At 38.9% G+C, this 17,664-nt stretch overlaps 1 protein-coding gene across 1 annotated transcript; it reads right to left on the bottom strand.

Moving 5' to 3' along the window:
* Positions 1-650: 650 nt before the first annotated feature.
* Positions 651-13,617, bottom strand: shisal2a (shisa like 2A). Its single transcript, XM_005813029.2, has 3 exons — positions 13,423-13,617; positions 10,678-10,814; positions 651-4,787 (listed from the first exon to the last, which is right to left on the bottom strand). The coding sequence occupies exons 1-3, from the start codon at positions 13,602-13,604 to the stop codon at positions 4,600-4,602; spliced, it is 507 nt and encodes a 168-aa protein (XP_005813086.1). The 5' UTR covers positions 13,605-13,617; the 3' UTR covers positions 651-4,599.
* Positions 13,618-17,664: the final 4,047 nt, after the last annotated feature.

Raw genomic sequence — 17,664 nt, 5'->3', positions numbered from 1 at the left:
TGAGAGTTACTTCATTTAAACATCTTACAGGATTAATAAAAGCTGGATTGTAGAGTAATTCTTAGTTTTTGCATTTACTGATCAATATCCATCCATCCATTTTCTAACACCCTTGTCCTTAGTGGGGTCAGGAGGGGTGCTTGTGTCTATCTCCAGCTAACGTTCCAGGCGAGAGGCGGGGTCACCCTGAACAGGTTGCCAGTCTGTCGCAGGGCAACACAGAGACAGACATGACAAATAACCATGCACACACACACACACTCACACCTAGGGAGAATTTGGAGAGACCAATTTATCTGACAGTCATGTTTTTGGACTGTGTGAGGAAGCCGGAGTACCCGGAGAAAACCCACGCATGCACAAGGAGAACATGCAAACTCCGTGCAGAAAGACCCCGGGTTGGGAATCGAACCCAGGACCTTCTTGCTGCAAGGCAACAGTGCTACCAACTGCACCACTGTGCAGCCCCTGATCAATATCAAAAGTCAAATTTAAAGCTTAAATTAAAATGGCCTTTTACTTCTTAGTAAGCTAAGAGGTAAAATTTTCTTTAGGCACCAATGGGTGGCAAAAGTGTGATTCTTGGAATGCAGATGGAAAAAGAATGATTTTAAAGCTTCATAAAATATATATAAAAAAATGACACAATAAAACATATTTGTCTTTTATTTGCCACACTTTATGCTTCAGTTTAAATTTGACCGTTAAATGGGGCCACAAGGATCTAGGATTTGTTACAGAGTCGGAAACTTGGGGCATTAAACCTGGCAGAGAACACACAAAACATTTTGTTTTCTTGGTGATCAAGACAGAAAAGAATCAACCACAAACTTTTTGAAAATTAGGTGCTTGTCTATAAGTAAGGCAAATATAAGACCCTTGATATACTGTATTTTGGGTGTGCATTAATTTGCATATCCCTTTTTGACAAAAAAAAATTCTTATTTCAATTCTTTCAAATATTGCATGATTAGGGGATTGTTAAAGTTGTTAAAATAAAACAAACAAAAAACCAAAATACATTGGTAAGATAAACATTCATGAAGACTCCATGTTCATAACAGGAGTTAAAAATCCCTAAAAGGACTACATTTGTAGTTTGAATTTTGGTGGCCCTATGTTCTTTCACCTTGACTATTTTAACTCATTTGGCAAAAAAGATCCATATTACAGTGACATGTTTCATGGCCCATGTTTGTGTGAAAGGTTGAAGTTACTGAAGATTCTCAGTTTTGCATAACATGTACCTAACAGCTCCAGTACTCAATTTTTATTAGGTCTTATGCAGACCTCTCATCAGATAAAAACCGGTGTAGTGTTCATGTTTAGAAATTACAGGCATAAAACGAAGCACGGCCTCACCTGCACCGTAATCACATTGAGGTTTTGGTTTTCCTGTACCCGTCTTTTCAAATCCACAATCAATTCAAAACCATGAGATGAGTTTTACCAACCATGTCAGTTTGTACCCACTGATGGAACATTTCGTATCTGCTATTTGGCAAAAAGTCATTTAGGTAGCTTTCTATATTCTACTCATAGTATTCTAGGAGGAAATGTAGTTCTGTGAAGAGTTCTGAATGTCTTATATCAGATGAGACTATGGGTTAGAACCAATTGTCTGTTAATGGGTATGAAATCAAAGTAGAAAGAAGCAGAATGGTAACACGAAATGGTGCCATAAAGTGCTAAATAAAGCAGAACTTATTTGCTACTAAAATTGTAATAATTACTACTTAAAATGTTTGCTTAAAAGACAAAAACTAATTTGGAAGTGATTTGTACTATTTCTGTTCATAGGCGCAGTTTTCCTTTGAGCCAAATGCTAACAGGATGGTTGGAGGCTCACAAAGCAGTACTAGCTTGTTTGCTTATTAGCCCAAGACACAAAATCACTTTGCTAGCATGTGTTACAGCTCATATTTTTAGCTTCGCTGTATAATACATGTCACAACTAAGGTCACATAAAGCCATTTCTTTTTCTATGTTGCTAAAAACAGACAATCGCCAAAGTTCAGGAGACATTTTCTGCTTATTTTTAGGTATTGATGCAAGTTCCTGAGATCTGAAATAGACGCCTGACATTCTTTGGTCAAAAAGCCAACAACAAAGATCCAAATCTCGGTTTTCAGCCATGAGTGTACATGGCTGAAAACCATGTGCATCCTCAGCGAAGAGATGTAGAGAATGCATTGAGGCACTTAACTTCCTACTACCATATTCTTCTATTGGTGAGTAGTTTTCTATGCTTGATTCAACAGCCAAAAACTACAATGTGAATGTATATTCAGGTTTAAAAAGGCGCAAAAAACATTCTCCTATCTGCACAAAAGCAAAAGTGATAAGCTTAAACAACAAGACGCCACACAGATAAATATTTAGCAGCCATAATAACCTTTTAATATTTACATTTTCCTCAGCGTGAGTTCAATCTTAGACAGCTGCCATTGGTCTATCTATAAAGAAGAGCGCCATTTGTATGAATGATGGGAACTGGTAACGTTTGGGAAAGCAGTCAGTTCAAAAGGATCAAATCCCCGTAATTCCGCGTTGCTCAATTTATCCATAGTGTGTTCATTTTTGAGGGCCCAGATTAAATCAGTTTGCTATAATGTGCTTACCATATTTTCTAATATCCTTAGAAAATGGAGCTGGTCCCTTTTGACCATCTGTAACATGATTGGAGTGTGTAAGTGGGTTTTCTCAGCAGAACTTTTCAGCAGGATTACTAATGCTTCTAAGAATTGGCAATGGAATTTTTGCTTCTTTTTTTCTCTTCACTTTTCAGCAACCACTTTAATTTTAGCAGAATGAAAAATGGTCTGCTTGGCACTTACAGTTTGAGCTGAGAGAGTGATAAATACTTAACATTTAACAAAGACCCATAAGGGAGGGTTTTTACCACATATCATTAAACTACATATCTAATAAAACGGAATAATTTAGTTACTTTCTGTTTTGAAATAAAAGTTTGACTGACTGACGCAGAAATGCTTGCTAAAACTTGATACACGTACATTTAGACATAAGTTTAAACATTGCTAAGGTCCGGATTTACAGCATCTGGCTTCTTCAGAATGTTTCATGTTAATGACGTAAAAGTGGGATTAAAAACATAACAGTTCAGGCTGCAGATGCTATGAAAATATGGATGCGTATTTTCATAGTGTGTCTGTGTTCTATTTGTGTTCTATATGTAATACATACACAGATTTTTTTAGAGTGTGAAAAGATCAGAAATGGGCTGTTCATACTGTCTTAAAAAAGTTTGATTTGTAGGCTGTGAATGCAACCTGCAAAGATGCAAAAGAGGATCAGTCCCGCCAATACTGTTAAGAGACAGAACCGTATAAATCGTTCCACTACTAGGGAACGTGTAGAAATTGACTTAGACTTGGATTAGAGTTGGTGATAATCTGGCACACAGTTACATCAGCTGTGCCAACATAGTGTAGAAAAAGATAGAATGACTGCATGACAACACTCTCATAACATCATCACCGGTATCCAAGGTGGAGGTTATGCCACCTATTACTTATTTGATCTGATATTAATAATCCTCACAACAGTCAAATATTGTTTCACCCACTTCATTCCACTAAGCTATTTGTGAGCTTAACCTTTATGAGTGTATTTTTGAAACCCAAGGTGCCCTAACAAACTGCATGTTGCTTTTTCTCTAGAGCTTTAAAGATATTAGGCACTTTTATCACCAAATTATATGCTTTCAGTCCTCATTTTCCCCACATTGAATCTCTTTTAATATGACCAAAAAACTAATTTTGACATCTTCAGGTTGTAAAGGTTTGATACCAGACAAACACTATTATCCCTGAATCCTTAAAAATAGAACTGAAAATACACACACGACATTAGTATGGTGTTGATCTGGGTGCTGTTGAGCTAAATATGTGCGCCTGTGTAAATGATTCAAGAGAAAAGACGGGCATGATGTGCTAATGGACTGTGGTTATAAAGTCTATTCAGATCTCAAAGAATACTGACACTTTTAGGGAATTGAGCAGAATGTGTAAAATTACAGGATAGATGGTGATAAACAGACTTTACTGCTCACATTGTTTTTGCTAAATAAAAGTACAAGTAATTAACGACATGAAGTAAATCATATACCAAATAAGGGCTTAACAACAGCAATCCCAGAAAAGCAAGTGTTCACTTTTCTCCTATTAGAGAACCAGTTTCCCATCTGCCTGTTTAGTTCTGATAATCTGAGCTGTTAAACAAGAATAAATCTCCATCGGAATTTCAATTATTTTTGTTCATTGTTATGGGCAGTAAAGCTTCCATTTTTTAAAATCAAGACAGATATAATGGTTACTTGAATGTTAACTAATTAAACAGCTACAAAACTAAAGCTCAAATACTAAATGTTACATGTCAAAAATCGGACTTGCAGTTCAGGTTTTCCCACAGATGGGGGCCATAATAAAGATTTTGCACTTGCAATTTTGTTCTGTTGAATTACATAATACTGTGTTTGTTGATAAAATAAAAACAACAACAACTCAGATTATACTATAGGGGCAGAGAAGAAAAAAGACGTTAACTCAAATCCAAAATGTTGAAAAAAGTGTCGTCCTATGTAGGGTTCTCCACATTGATGGATGTGACAGTGGCCATGAAACAGCGTTGGAAAAGGCGGTCGGGGTCTGGCTGCTGGTTGTCACAGTCTAGCTTGCCTCTTACAAAGTGTTTCCTGAGGCCTTGTGGGCCAGCAGGGGCGCTGCTGTGGCCGGCTCCCGCTCCTTGTTGACTGATGATGGCGTCTGGAAAAATGAAAAAACGAAAACTTGAGCTTGGATTCAGTATGAAATACATATTGCTGCTTCTCCAACAGATTTATCAAAGCAACTTAACCCATTTAAGCTTGAATGGCCTACTATGAGGAACATGCACCAAGACATGATTCATAATGAGGAAGAGACAGGCTTGTCCATGACACAAATGGCTCAAAGCCAGTAGTCTTGGTGTAATACTGAAAAAGTGGGACCCACATACATTCAAGCTGTGTTTCACAAAATAAAATAATTTTCTTAAAACCCAACAGAGACCGAGATTACATTTTGCACCCAAGACAGAGGCAGCAATAAAGGTTAAACAGTTTTTATCAAGAATGTCTTAAAGTTTCTTTTGTATTGGACGCTCAGATTACTTTGTCTCTTCAGGCATACCTGACATGTTTCCATGGTATTCTCCTTAGTCTGAAAAACCAGAAAAAAGAAAACTTGAAGAGGTGTCCTAGATGTTTCCAAAGGGAGCATCAACCCATCACTATGACGACAAACTAACACCGCCTACTGTTGCTGGCTTTTTGCTTGACAATGTCATTCCAGGTGTGGGAAGGCTAGAATCCTGTGGCTGTGTAGGTTTGTTTCCTAACCTCCACCGTTTCCATGATGTCTGTTGTCTGTTGTTTTCCCTTTAGATGATCTTGGCCCTTTCCCAACCCATGATGTGATTTTCCCGTTTACCGTGGTCCGCTGTAGCTGATTTCAAGATTTCTTGCAATGCCTGTTTTTTTTTCCGGCTTGTTGCTAGGCTTAGGAACAACAGCTGTCACACCTCTGATGAAGACGAAGGCATACAGTCGAAATGTCAGGTAATTTGAGTGTCTAATAACAAAATCAACTTTAAGATTTTATTGCATACAGGCACAAGTAGTTTTATTGAAATAATAATAAAAGGTGAAAGCAGGAACAGAACATTATCCTTTTTCTTTTTCAGGTCAGACTGTAAAAGAGACAGGATGGTGACTGACTGGTAACACAACCAGGACAGAATGCTAAAACAGGAAGTTATGTTTTATCCAGCAGGTGGTTTCCCAGGTTTTCCTCTGCAGAGACTCAGATATATTAGAAGATAAGCCTTTCGTTCCTCACAAGACTAAAGGTTTGAAAAGATAGTCTCACTCCAACCAATCAAATGCTTTTTCAGCATCAAATGACATTATTACCTCACAGGTTTTTGTTTCTGGATGTAGATTAATGGTATAGAATTTTATACTGGTGTCTGATGTTAAAAGAATATTAATCTTTTTTAAATGCTGTCTGATCAGGGAACATAATCATTGGGATTAAATTCTGAAGATGACATGTCAATACTTTAGCAAGAATTTTTGAGTCGGTGTTAAGAAGAGAGGTAGGGCGATTAAAAACTGCAACTAAGCAGATCTTTGCCTTTTTTGAACAATAAAGATAAAACTGCTTGATGGATGAGTATTGGTACTGCCTTTGAGGTCACACTGACAGTAGCAAGGCCATCCGGACTGGGTGCTTTCCTGCTTTGGATGCTTCTGAATGCTGACGCTATTTCTGTAGTTGTCAGATCTTCCTCAAGCTCATTAAAATGATCAGCAGTGACAGAAGGGATTTGCAGAGATCTGAAAATGTTTTCTCAGCTCATCAGCGCCAGCGGGCAAGTCAGAGCTGTACATTGATTTGTAAAAATCTCTAAAGCAGGAATTTATTTCTGCATCATTAGTGTGTCGCGCCCCCTCATCTCCCATGTTTTATCACTGGGATTGTTTGTTTCACTGATGTTAGCTGATGTGCAAGCAATCAACCTGTCTTCTTACTTTTTCAGCCATCGTTTTGGATACAATATATTCAGCTTGTTGTGTAGAAATAATATCAAATTCAGTTTTAGTGATTAGTGTTTTGTAAAACGTTCTGCTGTCGGAGATCTACGGTAAAACTCATCCACATTTAGAAGCTCTTTGGTTAGTTGTTTAAGACATTCCTGTTTTGCTATATGAAATTGTTATGACCACCATGTTCAAAGTGTCCCATAATGCCAAAGATGAAACTCCTGGGATGTGATGAACTGCTACAAAGAGTTTACCTTCAGATTAAACATATTTCAAAAATACCTATTCTGAGAGCAGTAAGGCGCCACAGACAGGCTGTAGAGAGTAGTTTCATAGAGAGGCCCCTGGTCTGAGATGACTACATCCAGAATCACACTTTGTTATTAGGAGCCACAAACACCAAACAGTCATCCATGTAGAAAGAAACAAATTACCCACAGTTTCTTTACTCAACTCATTCATTCATCTTTTGCACATTTCCTCAGGAAACCGTCCTTGGAAACTGTAACTTCAAGGAGGAGCTGAGTCTTGAAGGTGGAGCTAGGTCCACCCAGACGTTTTGCACAGCTGAATGGTTGCCATAGTGATTAAAGGATTTCTCAAACATGCATGAAAGAATCAAGGCAACACTCCAGGAATATTTTTGATGAGGGAATAATGATGTAAAGCTTAAAAAGTTAATTTTACATAATACTGCCCCTTTAAGCCGCTTGACACAGACGTGTTGTTTTCTGTTGTTTCGTGTTGTGTCCATATCAATAAACTCATAGCTGTCTTTGTTTTCCTCTGGATGAAAGAGTAACACAGTTGGGTGTTGAGAACCAGGTTTTTCAATGGGAATCCATTTTCTTCAATCATCATTGATGTATCCAGCACACAAACAGCCAAACAGATGCCATTCTCCTTGAAGAAGCCAGTCGTCTCTCAGTGAACCTTTTGTTCCAACTGTGCACATAATACTGGCACATCGACTCCTCCACAACAAAGACACTTTGTGCTGTCAGAATTGCCTCTTTCACTTTCACGTTTTGTTCTTTCTAATCCAATAAAGTGACATCTGTAGCATCTGTAGTTCCCTTTAACCAAAATGAGGTTGTGATCTCTGCTCCTTCACACATTTATTTATGTTTGATAAGGGAACATTGTTGGCATTTCCAAATAAAGGAAAAGTTAGGATCATTTTTCTCTCAATAAAGAGAGAATAAAGTTGGCTTTTAAATTTCTCCTGCAGTTTGTAGAGCACCTTTGTGGTGACTGCTCTACTCTATCTGTGATGTCAAACTCATCCAGGTAATGAATTCCTTCCATTTCACTGGAGCGTCCTCTAAGGAAACGGCTGTGATCCTGAAGCATTTCTGCATCATCCCTTTTTATTGGAGGCTGTGAGAAAACTCGTTCCATGAAAGCATGGGCAATTTTCTGCCAAATAATGTTTTTGCTTTCAGAATTGAGAGATTGATGGGCTCCTGTAGTCCATCAATCTATCTTTTGGAACTGAGGTCTGATGGGCCTCAGTTCCAGAAGATAAAGCTCCGTGACACCTAGCTTTTTTTCTTTTTTTGTTAAGATGGATGGCATTGTGTTGTGTCCTCATTATGTACAGCATATAGTTATGATCCTCATTTCCTGGGCTGTGATTCATATTTTGAATGCTTTCATTTTGATGCTCTGTCCTCTCTCTGTTATCATATTGAGGCAGCAGGATATGACGTTTATTAGATACAGACACAATGTATAGCTAACGTAACTACATCTGAATGAAGAGTTCAATAATTGTTTCCTTTGATGCTCTAGTAATTCATCTTTATCTGCTGCTGATTTCTTAACTGATACTGCAGCAAATTCAGAGGAGGAACAAAACGCTGCTGGTTAAAAAAGAGACATTGAGATTAAAACATGCCTTTCATTAATTTACCACATAAAAACATACAACTTAGAAAAATTATGTGCAAGACACAATTAAACTGAAAATGATTGCAATACGTGAAGCAGTCACACTCTCTTCCCTGCTACTCAAGCAGGGGGGTGAATAGCCCCTAGTTACAAGTTTAGTTGAACTACATATTCATAAGCAAATAAGAAAACTAAAAAACTTGAAACCTAAATAAATGAACATCAGACAAATTACTTTAAAGGCTCCTACAGAAACAGACCCAAACAGATGTGAGCCTTCTTGAATCAAGCTGGCGTTGCAGAGCCCTGATTAAGCCTGGAGTGGAACTCAACAGAACTCATACGGAGCATTTCACGTAAAAATAGTGCCAGGAATCTTCTGTCAAAGTGAGATGTCAATGTGTACATATCAAACAATATGCATAGTAATACACAGCGTGATGGTGGCGATGGCAGTAGGAGTTTCAGCTGCACAGAGTGGCATGCTGGTTCGGTCTCTGGGCACCTTGCCTGCCCAGGGCAATCTAGTAATGTCCCTTTAATATTTTGATCTGAATAAATAAATTATAAATAAAATTTATTATTTTTATGTGAATAAGCTCGCTCATGTGATAAGTCACTAAAAATCATGGCAGCGACGGATGTAAATAGTTACATGAGATTTATTCATAATTCAGCCATGGCGCTAACAATCCCCATCTATCAGTCAATCAGAGGAGACTTCAGCATCTAATTCAGGTGTTGGAGCAACAAGCTCCGCCTACCTGGCAGCGGCTGTGTTCTGAGGATGTCGTAGTTGGCTGTTTTATGGAGGAGATGCGGATTCAACATATCCGAATGACATGCAATGTTTTATGAACTGTGTGATGCTGTGAGAGCTCTGGTGCAGCTCCAGCTGTACATTGTCTGAGAAAAAACATCATTCTGCCACCACTTCCTGTTGTATTCTTTGTCGTTTTCGCCAGTAGTAACTTCCAGTTGTTGATCACGTGACTCATGAGATGCGAAAACAGTGTTTCCTTTGCAACCTTTCTGAAATATGATACGGCTGAAAAACCAACTCATTCTAGCGCAAAAACTTTTTATTGAAAAACCTGAGTTTTTTCAAAAGTAGCGTGCCTCCACTGAGCAAATTTATTGTCATAGTTTTAATTTGCACTATTCTATGGATAATGGAAATGCATCTAAAGTCTGTTTAAGGTCTCTTAAAACCATGGGTCGTCCCTGGTCAAATGTGCAAAAGTGTATCTTTGGCCATCTGGTTACACAAACAGATACATCAATCCTTCAAGCTGCCAAGTCAGCTAATTCAAACATTTTCAGTCTGAAAACTCTAAAAATGGGCAACAACCAGTTAAGGTACATCAGCCTTTTAATTTTTATATAAAGCTGGTTGACAACATTCATACTCAATAATTCTTAGTTTGATTGATTCATGTAAATCTGCACCCAGCAGCCAGTCACTGACTTCCTGTTCCTGCTTCATTCTTTCCAGGGTCAAAGAGGTTACAGAGCTAATGCTAACACCAAGATATATTGTCGATTGTGCACACCGTCACACACCAACCACTAAACCTGTCATGCATGTGAGTTTGGAAAAGAAGGAGCCCAGAAAAAAGCCCCACAGGCACAGGGATCCTGCAGTCAGATGCAGTAATGCCTCAGGTGAGACTCAAACTTGGAATATTTCTCCTACAGTTAATGCTGCCTAGATTTTATTTGACCTTGTCACAATGGGCTTATTGTTAGAATTTCAATCACTTCCCACTCACCAATTCTAAACTGAAAACACGTTTAAAGCATTTCACTTCTGGAACTTAGGTAAATTTAGTTTGAAACATCATCTTAAGCACATTCCACGAGTAAGAGGCCTGTCACATAGAGATGATCCTCTACAGCCCTATAAACTCCACTGAATTCTTCCCAAGATTATTCAAACCCCAGAGGGATGAACGCTGTGGGGTAACACTTAATGTCATATGTGTGAAGACAGACAGGCTAAAACTATTGACATTATTCTGTATATTAAGTTTAAGACCTTGAAAATACATTTACAGCCCAGTCCATCTTTTTTTCGCCCCCCCAACACTATTGTCAGTGGACTACTGAATAATTTAAAGCATGTCAATGTTTTAGTAGACTGGGCCCCACACAGACGCTGCATCTGGAGACAGTACCTGGTGCTCGAAGGGGCAGTCCGCTGTCCAGACCTCTGGGTTTGGTGGTGACAAACAGGTAGCAGAGGACGCACAGAGTGATGACGAAAGCAAGCAGGACCACAGCCGCAACGGAGAGACCCACAAGAGCTCCGAGGCTGCAGGGCACAGCAGAAGGAAGCTTAGAGCAGAGAACAAAGTGGGACTAGAAGATTTCTTTGTCTCCGCTCGCAGCTGCAGCACTTCGGCTTCCTGCTGGAAAGATAGTTTTGCACCTCTTTATCAATTTTGCAAAATAAAAACTGCAGGTGTGTCGAGTAATTAAAGCTGACAACTTTTTTGTATGCAAAGCAGTGATAAGACAGAGTCTGTTCTGTGATGAGAGAAATGAAGCCTGCTTAATCTTTTATTAGATCATTTCACGCGATTACCTTTATATTCTGCAAATACAAGAATGAAAATTAAGTCAAGAAAATCAGCCAACCTGGAAACACGGTCCAGTTTTCAGGCAGAGACTCCGAGCTGGATGTCAGATTCAGATTAGTGTGTCCATTAAAAACATGATGGATAATTTGGACTGAATGTGCTGGTTCTGTTGGTTTCACCGTTCGGACACACACAAACACACACCCCCACACACACACATACCGACCGGCTGAAAATAACAGTCATTCAGTGTAAACTGAGCTGAAACATCTGCGCTCATAAGAACATATTGAGATTCTGGTGTGCTTCCCAGGATATACATTATGCAGCATTAGAGTCTACAGCACAGCCACAAGCTCATTATACATAATGCCACATAACGACACATAGTGGCCAGCATACACAGACCAGAGCCAGTAATTCTCCTGGACCTCAGAGCTGTTGCACAGTCTGGCTGAGACTAAAATAGCATATTCATTTCATAAACATATAAAAGCAAATGTACTCAGTGACTGTTCAGCTCATAAAACATTTTCAGCAAATATGTTATACATCCGTGACTTTAACGTGTTGATTTTGAAGAATTACGTGGCTCTTAAGGCACAGAAAACTTTAATGCAATTAATCCACTTTTTTTCCTAACATACAAAGTTTCTGTCCAGAACTTTTGTATTCACGCATTTCTGGTATTTCCATTTATCTGATGCAGAATCGACATCCACACACGAAAGGCAGTGATGGACAACAAAATCACTTCTAACTTGTGGATTCGACTCTGAAACGTCTTCAGGGTTATTAAAAAAAAAAAGACCACTTGAAAGACTCTGCAGCTTCATTACAGGATCAGTGTACTCCTCTTGTTTTTCTGGTTTATGACAAGAAATTAGAGTTGCAACAACTATTAAATTATTGAAAGTTTAAGAGTTGATTTAATACATGTAGAGTGTGAGAGGTACACTGATCCCATAAAATCACTTCTGGTTATGTCGTCCATATTTGCAGTGCTGGTGTTGGTCAGAGGGCCTGGCAGCCTCTCTTCTGTCAGACTGCCTCAGGGCAGCTGTGGCTACTATCAGGTAGCTTGACACTGTCAATGTGTGAATGGATGAATGTGGTGTGAAGCTCTTTAGGATCCTCTGGAGTTGATAAAACTCTATACAAGTACAGGCACTTACTTCTCTTGGTCCATCGGGCGTCAACGCCTGTCTCAAAAACCATTTGCTGGAAAAGACTATTGTGTTCAAGTTGTGCTAAAAGGAGTTGAAGCTACTCAAGCCTAAAATAGCATCTCAGTGCTAAACATGTAGCAGCAGCAGAGTCTCTAACATTAATGTGGACATCTACAGGCGACATTTCTGAAGAAGTTCATGAATCATCAGGAGTTCCTGAAACTCTGGAAAGATGAAGCGATAGAACAGAACTTTGATCCAATCTGATGGCTGGTATAACAGACTAAAAACAAAACAGAACTCTATTTGCTATTTATTCAATAATTTAGCAGCAAATGAGGCTTTTAAATTGAGCGTTTGTGCACTAACATTGGTGTTTATCCTAAAATAAGCCCTTCAGTTATTTTTTATTTATTAGCGCCTGAATAGCTATTTAATTACAGATGCTGCAATTAACTATAATTAAACATTTTAATGGAGTTTCACTACTAAATCAAACTCCAGTGTTTTTTTCTGCCCTGTCTTTCGTCGGCTCTAGTGTCCCTTATATGAAAATAGACTGACAGGAAACGGAGAAGACATGCGGCAAATATCACGGGGTCCAGGAATCGAACCCGCGACGTCCGCTTCAAGGACTCAAGGCCTCCAAATGTGGTCGCGCTATCCTCTACGCCACGACAGCACGCCCCAAACTCCAGTGTTAACGAGATTCTGGTTTTATTACCGGTTTGTCAGCACTGGGGACACACTGAGATACTTCAGCACACACACTGTTCATTGAAATACTTGTTGAATAGCTGCTCTTTGCTCAGTTCATTAATAAAGCTTTCATAAACTCATCAGCTCCCGCTGACATTAAGCAGCGCCTCGTTTATTTTACGCTTCATTGTTTGAACGTTTTTAATCAACCCAGTTCCGCTGTTGTTATCTGACATAAAGCAACGCAACATGCAAATTCCTCACTGCGCGGAAACTCCGCAGGCTAAATGTCAGGAACACCTTCCTGAGCGAACCGGAGGTGTTCAGTTCAGCCAGGCTGGTCAGAGGGACGCAGAGACCAGTCTGCTCCTGAAACATGTGGGCTGCTGCTGAACTGAGCAACAGGCAGTTTGATCACCTCCTGAACCCAAACGGAGCTCCACCTCTGCACACAGTCACAGTGGTCCCTCACCTCAGCCACCACATGTATCCATACTCGTAGGGGAAGAAGCTGTTCGGGTCATCACAGCAGTACTTCAAGTCACTGAAGCCGCAGCAGAACACCGCCGTGGACTCGCCCCCCGCCTTCGGACACGTGAAGCTGTCCACGAACAGCTTTTCCCTGGAGTGGTAACTCTCGCACACCGCGCTCATGTCAGGCGCACAGGACGCGCAACCGGCCAGTGGGAACAGACTGCTCTCATTCTGATCCAGCTGCTGCAGCTGAGTGGGAGAGAGAGAGAGAGAGAGAGAGAGAGAGAGAGAGAGAGAGAGAGAGAGAGAGAGCGAGGAAGAAAGACAGAGAGCCCCCTCCTCTCCTCTCTCCATCACTGCCTCACCTGCTCCAGAAGCTCCCCACTCACCTTTAGATATCATGTACTAAAGTTGGGTGGGAAAAAAAATGTAAAAAGCGCAACTTTAAATATATTTAGCTGTAGCATAACTTTTATTTATGCATATTAAAAATGTTTGACAGTTTGGTGCGAGACATTTAATCTGTGAGCAGATCAGTCTCTTCCTCCTCCTCCCTGAGCTGCTATTGCTGTCTGAATCAATGCACCGCTCTCGATCAATAACAACCAATCAGAGCCAGGAGGAGGATTTAGCGCTGTCAATCATCCTCATGGACTGTTGCTAAATGCGCTAAAGAAAGAGAAACAATCTACCATTACAGGAAAAACATAATCTGCCATCATCTGTGGATGTTAATTAGAACTGGAAGGAGACAGAAGAGGTTGATTTTTTTTTCCACATAAGTAGCTATGAGACAGTATAGTCTCATACTATACTGTCATGACATAGTGACAATTTCAACAAACTGTTTCCCTGTGTTGTAAAAATGTTACAGAACTGTCAGAGTGATGAACCTCATGGTAGGCTGGGAAAGTGTGGAAATGAAAAACTGATATTTTTGATTATGTAAACTTGTATATAATTTAAATTTTACAGCAATATCAACAAGACAGTGAACAAACAGGTTTTCCTCCCCAGCTAATTTAAAAAGGTAAAATGTGGAGCAAGAGAAAATGGCAAATAAGAAAACATTGTATAAAAACATTGCTATAGAAATATGCTTGTGAAATGCTTCAGGCTGTGTTTAGTAAATATAAAGTCAGTATTCGGGATGGAAATCAAAAGGACTGATATAGTTAGTCTGTGATTTTGTTCTGACAGAAGTCAGCTAAATTCTTTCATTATACAGAAGTCTGGTATAAATACACTGAGAGAAGCTTTTCATGTGTGGAGCCTCACTGTAAAACAGATGGCTTTATACAGATACAAAAGGTTTATTGTACACCAATGGAGGCATTTGTCAATAGTTTCATCTCAATCAAAAATATATGAAAACATATTTTAAAAAATAGAATATAACATATCTGAAAGATGTGTTATTGATGTGAAATCAAATGCGCTTGCTAGGGAGTTACATTCATCAAAGTCTTTAAACAGCTCTTTGTTATTTCTCCAAAAGGGGAAATAAATGTTGCCGTAACTCGTAATCATCTCAGTCTTTTCAAAGACTCGTTGTGGGTTGTGATTCTGTGGGCAGGAAGCAGTCAGGGTTGCAACTGATCTGAAGAAGCCTCTGACTAAACACTATTCCTGTATGAGTCCAGTGACAATCATGACATAACAGCTCAGTTCCTCGACAACAGAGGGACAATGTTCAACACGTCTTGGATGACATCATTGGTTGTTGGCAAGCACTGCTAATCCACCTCGTTTGCTTTTGCCTCTTTCCTCTAAATCTCTGTGAGGTTAGAAAGTCTTGGAGAGAGATGTTGGAATCGAGGACATGATGGTTTAAACTTCTTACTTCTCTCTCTGCTCTTTGGTTCTGCTATGGATCCATCTGATCTCTGACCCAGATTAATGTTGAACTGCAGCCCACTGAATGGCATGAGACAAACGGGTCCAATAGGCTGATTGAATTGGAACTGCAAAATAAAAAATGTACAAAAGGTTCCACTTGCATGTCAAACAGTAGCTCTTGAGAGTCATACAATGAAAGGAAATGCGATTTGATTTTATGGATTCCTAAGAGGTTTTAAGATTCGCTGAAAGGTTTCACTTCACCGTAGCAACCATGCAGGTGTAAAGAGAAAAACAGAAAAAGGGCACAAGCAGTTGTGAAATTATTAGGGATGATGATCATCTATTGGATTACCAATCAATGAATACAAGCAAACCCTAAATTACAAATATGTTATAAGCAACCCTGCAGAGCATTAGAGAGTTAATTTGTAATAGTTGTATGTTTTTTTGGTTTTTGAGGAACTGTGTTATGAAAGGGGTTCTGATTAATGCTCTCCTGGCCCAGTCTGCTAGTTTAGATAGATTAGTACGTTTTTGTGGTTTTGCAGCACTCTTTTAACTTTTAGATGATGGACTGAACAGAGTTCAAAGATTGTGACATTGTTTTCTAACCTAACCCTGCTTTAAACTTCTTGTTTCGGTAATGCCCCCACTGCCAGCTCTGTCTTATAGAGTTCTGATATCCATACGGTCCTGTGAGTGAAACAATCCCCAGTAAACCCCAACCTTTTCTCCTCTTGTCACCCAGAAGAACTTCCTCCAAGTTTCCTAGGTTGCTGGATTCCTTGGTGCCAAGAATTCACTTTAATCATGTAAAGCCTCACTTCCTGTTGCAACGTTATTATAAATCCGCAGTCTGCAAAATTTGGCTGGTAAACTATCTGGAGGAGAAGCTGCTGATCTTTATGGAAATTCCATTTATTGTCAATAAATCCTCTGACTTTTGGGTTTGAATCATACAAGGATCATTTCATATGTGACAGCGTTCACTTAAGCTGTTAAATAGCAGATGATCGTTTACATAGATTAAGCAGCATTATGCAGTTTGAATGTTTTTAAAGGTGACCCAAATGCAGAGAGGAAGGCAGCAGGTGATTTTTGAATATTTAATAAAAAATTTGGAAAAAGGCAAACTTACAAAAATGCAGAAATCCAGAGTTGAACAAAAACAAACCATAACAAAGCAGCCAGGATATTAAGAAAAGCTAGACTAACAAAGAATAACTATAAACCAGAAATGAATATAAGCAGGAACACTAAGAGGAAAACAGGAACAAGACAGATCTAACCAAAATGAGAACACAAAAATAATAATGAAACTAGAATCAATTCTCCACAAAGTTAAAGCTGCTGTCCTTGTTGTACATTTATGAAAAGATAGACGCATTATCTTCAAGTTGGAAGAGAGAAAAGGTCAAATTCATTTATACATTTTTTTAGGCAAGCTTGATCCTATATGATAACATTCCTCTAAAGAACAGAACAGAATGTTTTTTTGTTGAACTTAATCATTTGATTTTCATGGATCCAGCAGCTCAATCATGGGAAGATTCTCTGTTTAGATGTGGGTAATTATCAAGCAAGAAGAAAAGCACCAGCTGACTGCATGACTGGAAACGTTCTGCACAGCTACACCAACTCAAACTCAACAAAGATCAGTGGAAACAATCCCACCAACCTCGCTGAATTTAATGAGACTCCGAGGCAAATAACAATTGACCTTGACGTTGTGTAAACATGTTTTACTGGGCTGGAACCATTTTCCAGCTTCTGCTCCCATTACTCACTTACACACTCTGTCACTTGCCAGTTTTCTTAACACCCAGACCAGGTTACCCACAATGCAATTCATTCTAAATAGACCCAACAACTACACTGCATTCTAGACAGAATACAGCATAAATTACCTTTTATGTAATGTAATTAAATACTTAAAAAAACCTGAATATGTTGGTATGGCTTTTTTTAAAAACATTAGAAAATAATAAAGTTCACTGCAAAAACACAAAATCTTACCAAGTAATTTTGGTCTGGTTTCTACTGCAAACATCACTTGAAATAAGACAAAACTGACTTACAAGTAACTTTTTAGCAAGATATAGAGACTAGTTTTAAGTAAATAATTTCTCAATATTGATGTAAAAGGACTTGTTCCATTGGCAGAGAAATTAAATTATGACATGGGAAAAATGTCTTGTTATAAGTGAAATAATCTGCCAATGAAACTAATATCTTTGCATCAATATTAAGAAATTATTTACTTAAAGCAAGTCTCTATATCTTGCTAAAAAGTTACTTGTGAGTTAGTTTTGTCTTATTTCAAGTGTACTAAGATATTTGAAGTAGATACCAAATCAAGACTTGGTGAGATTTGTGTTTTTGCTGTGTTTCAGTCAAT

Source organism: Xiphophorus maculatus, chromosome 9, assembly GCF_002775205.1.
Source record: "Xiphophorus maculatus strain JP 163 A chromosome 9, X_maculatus-5.0-male, whole genome shotgun sequence".
NCBI classification, from domain to species: Eukaryota; Metazoa; Chordata; class Actinopteri; order Cyprinodontiformes; family Poeciliidae; genus Xiphophorus; species Xiphophorus maculatus.
The sequence above is the reverse complement of the archived record's forward strand: the minus strand, read 5'-3'. Positions and strand labels throughout refer to the sequence as shown.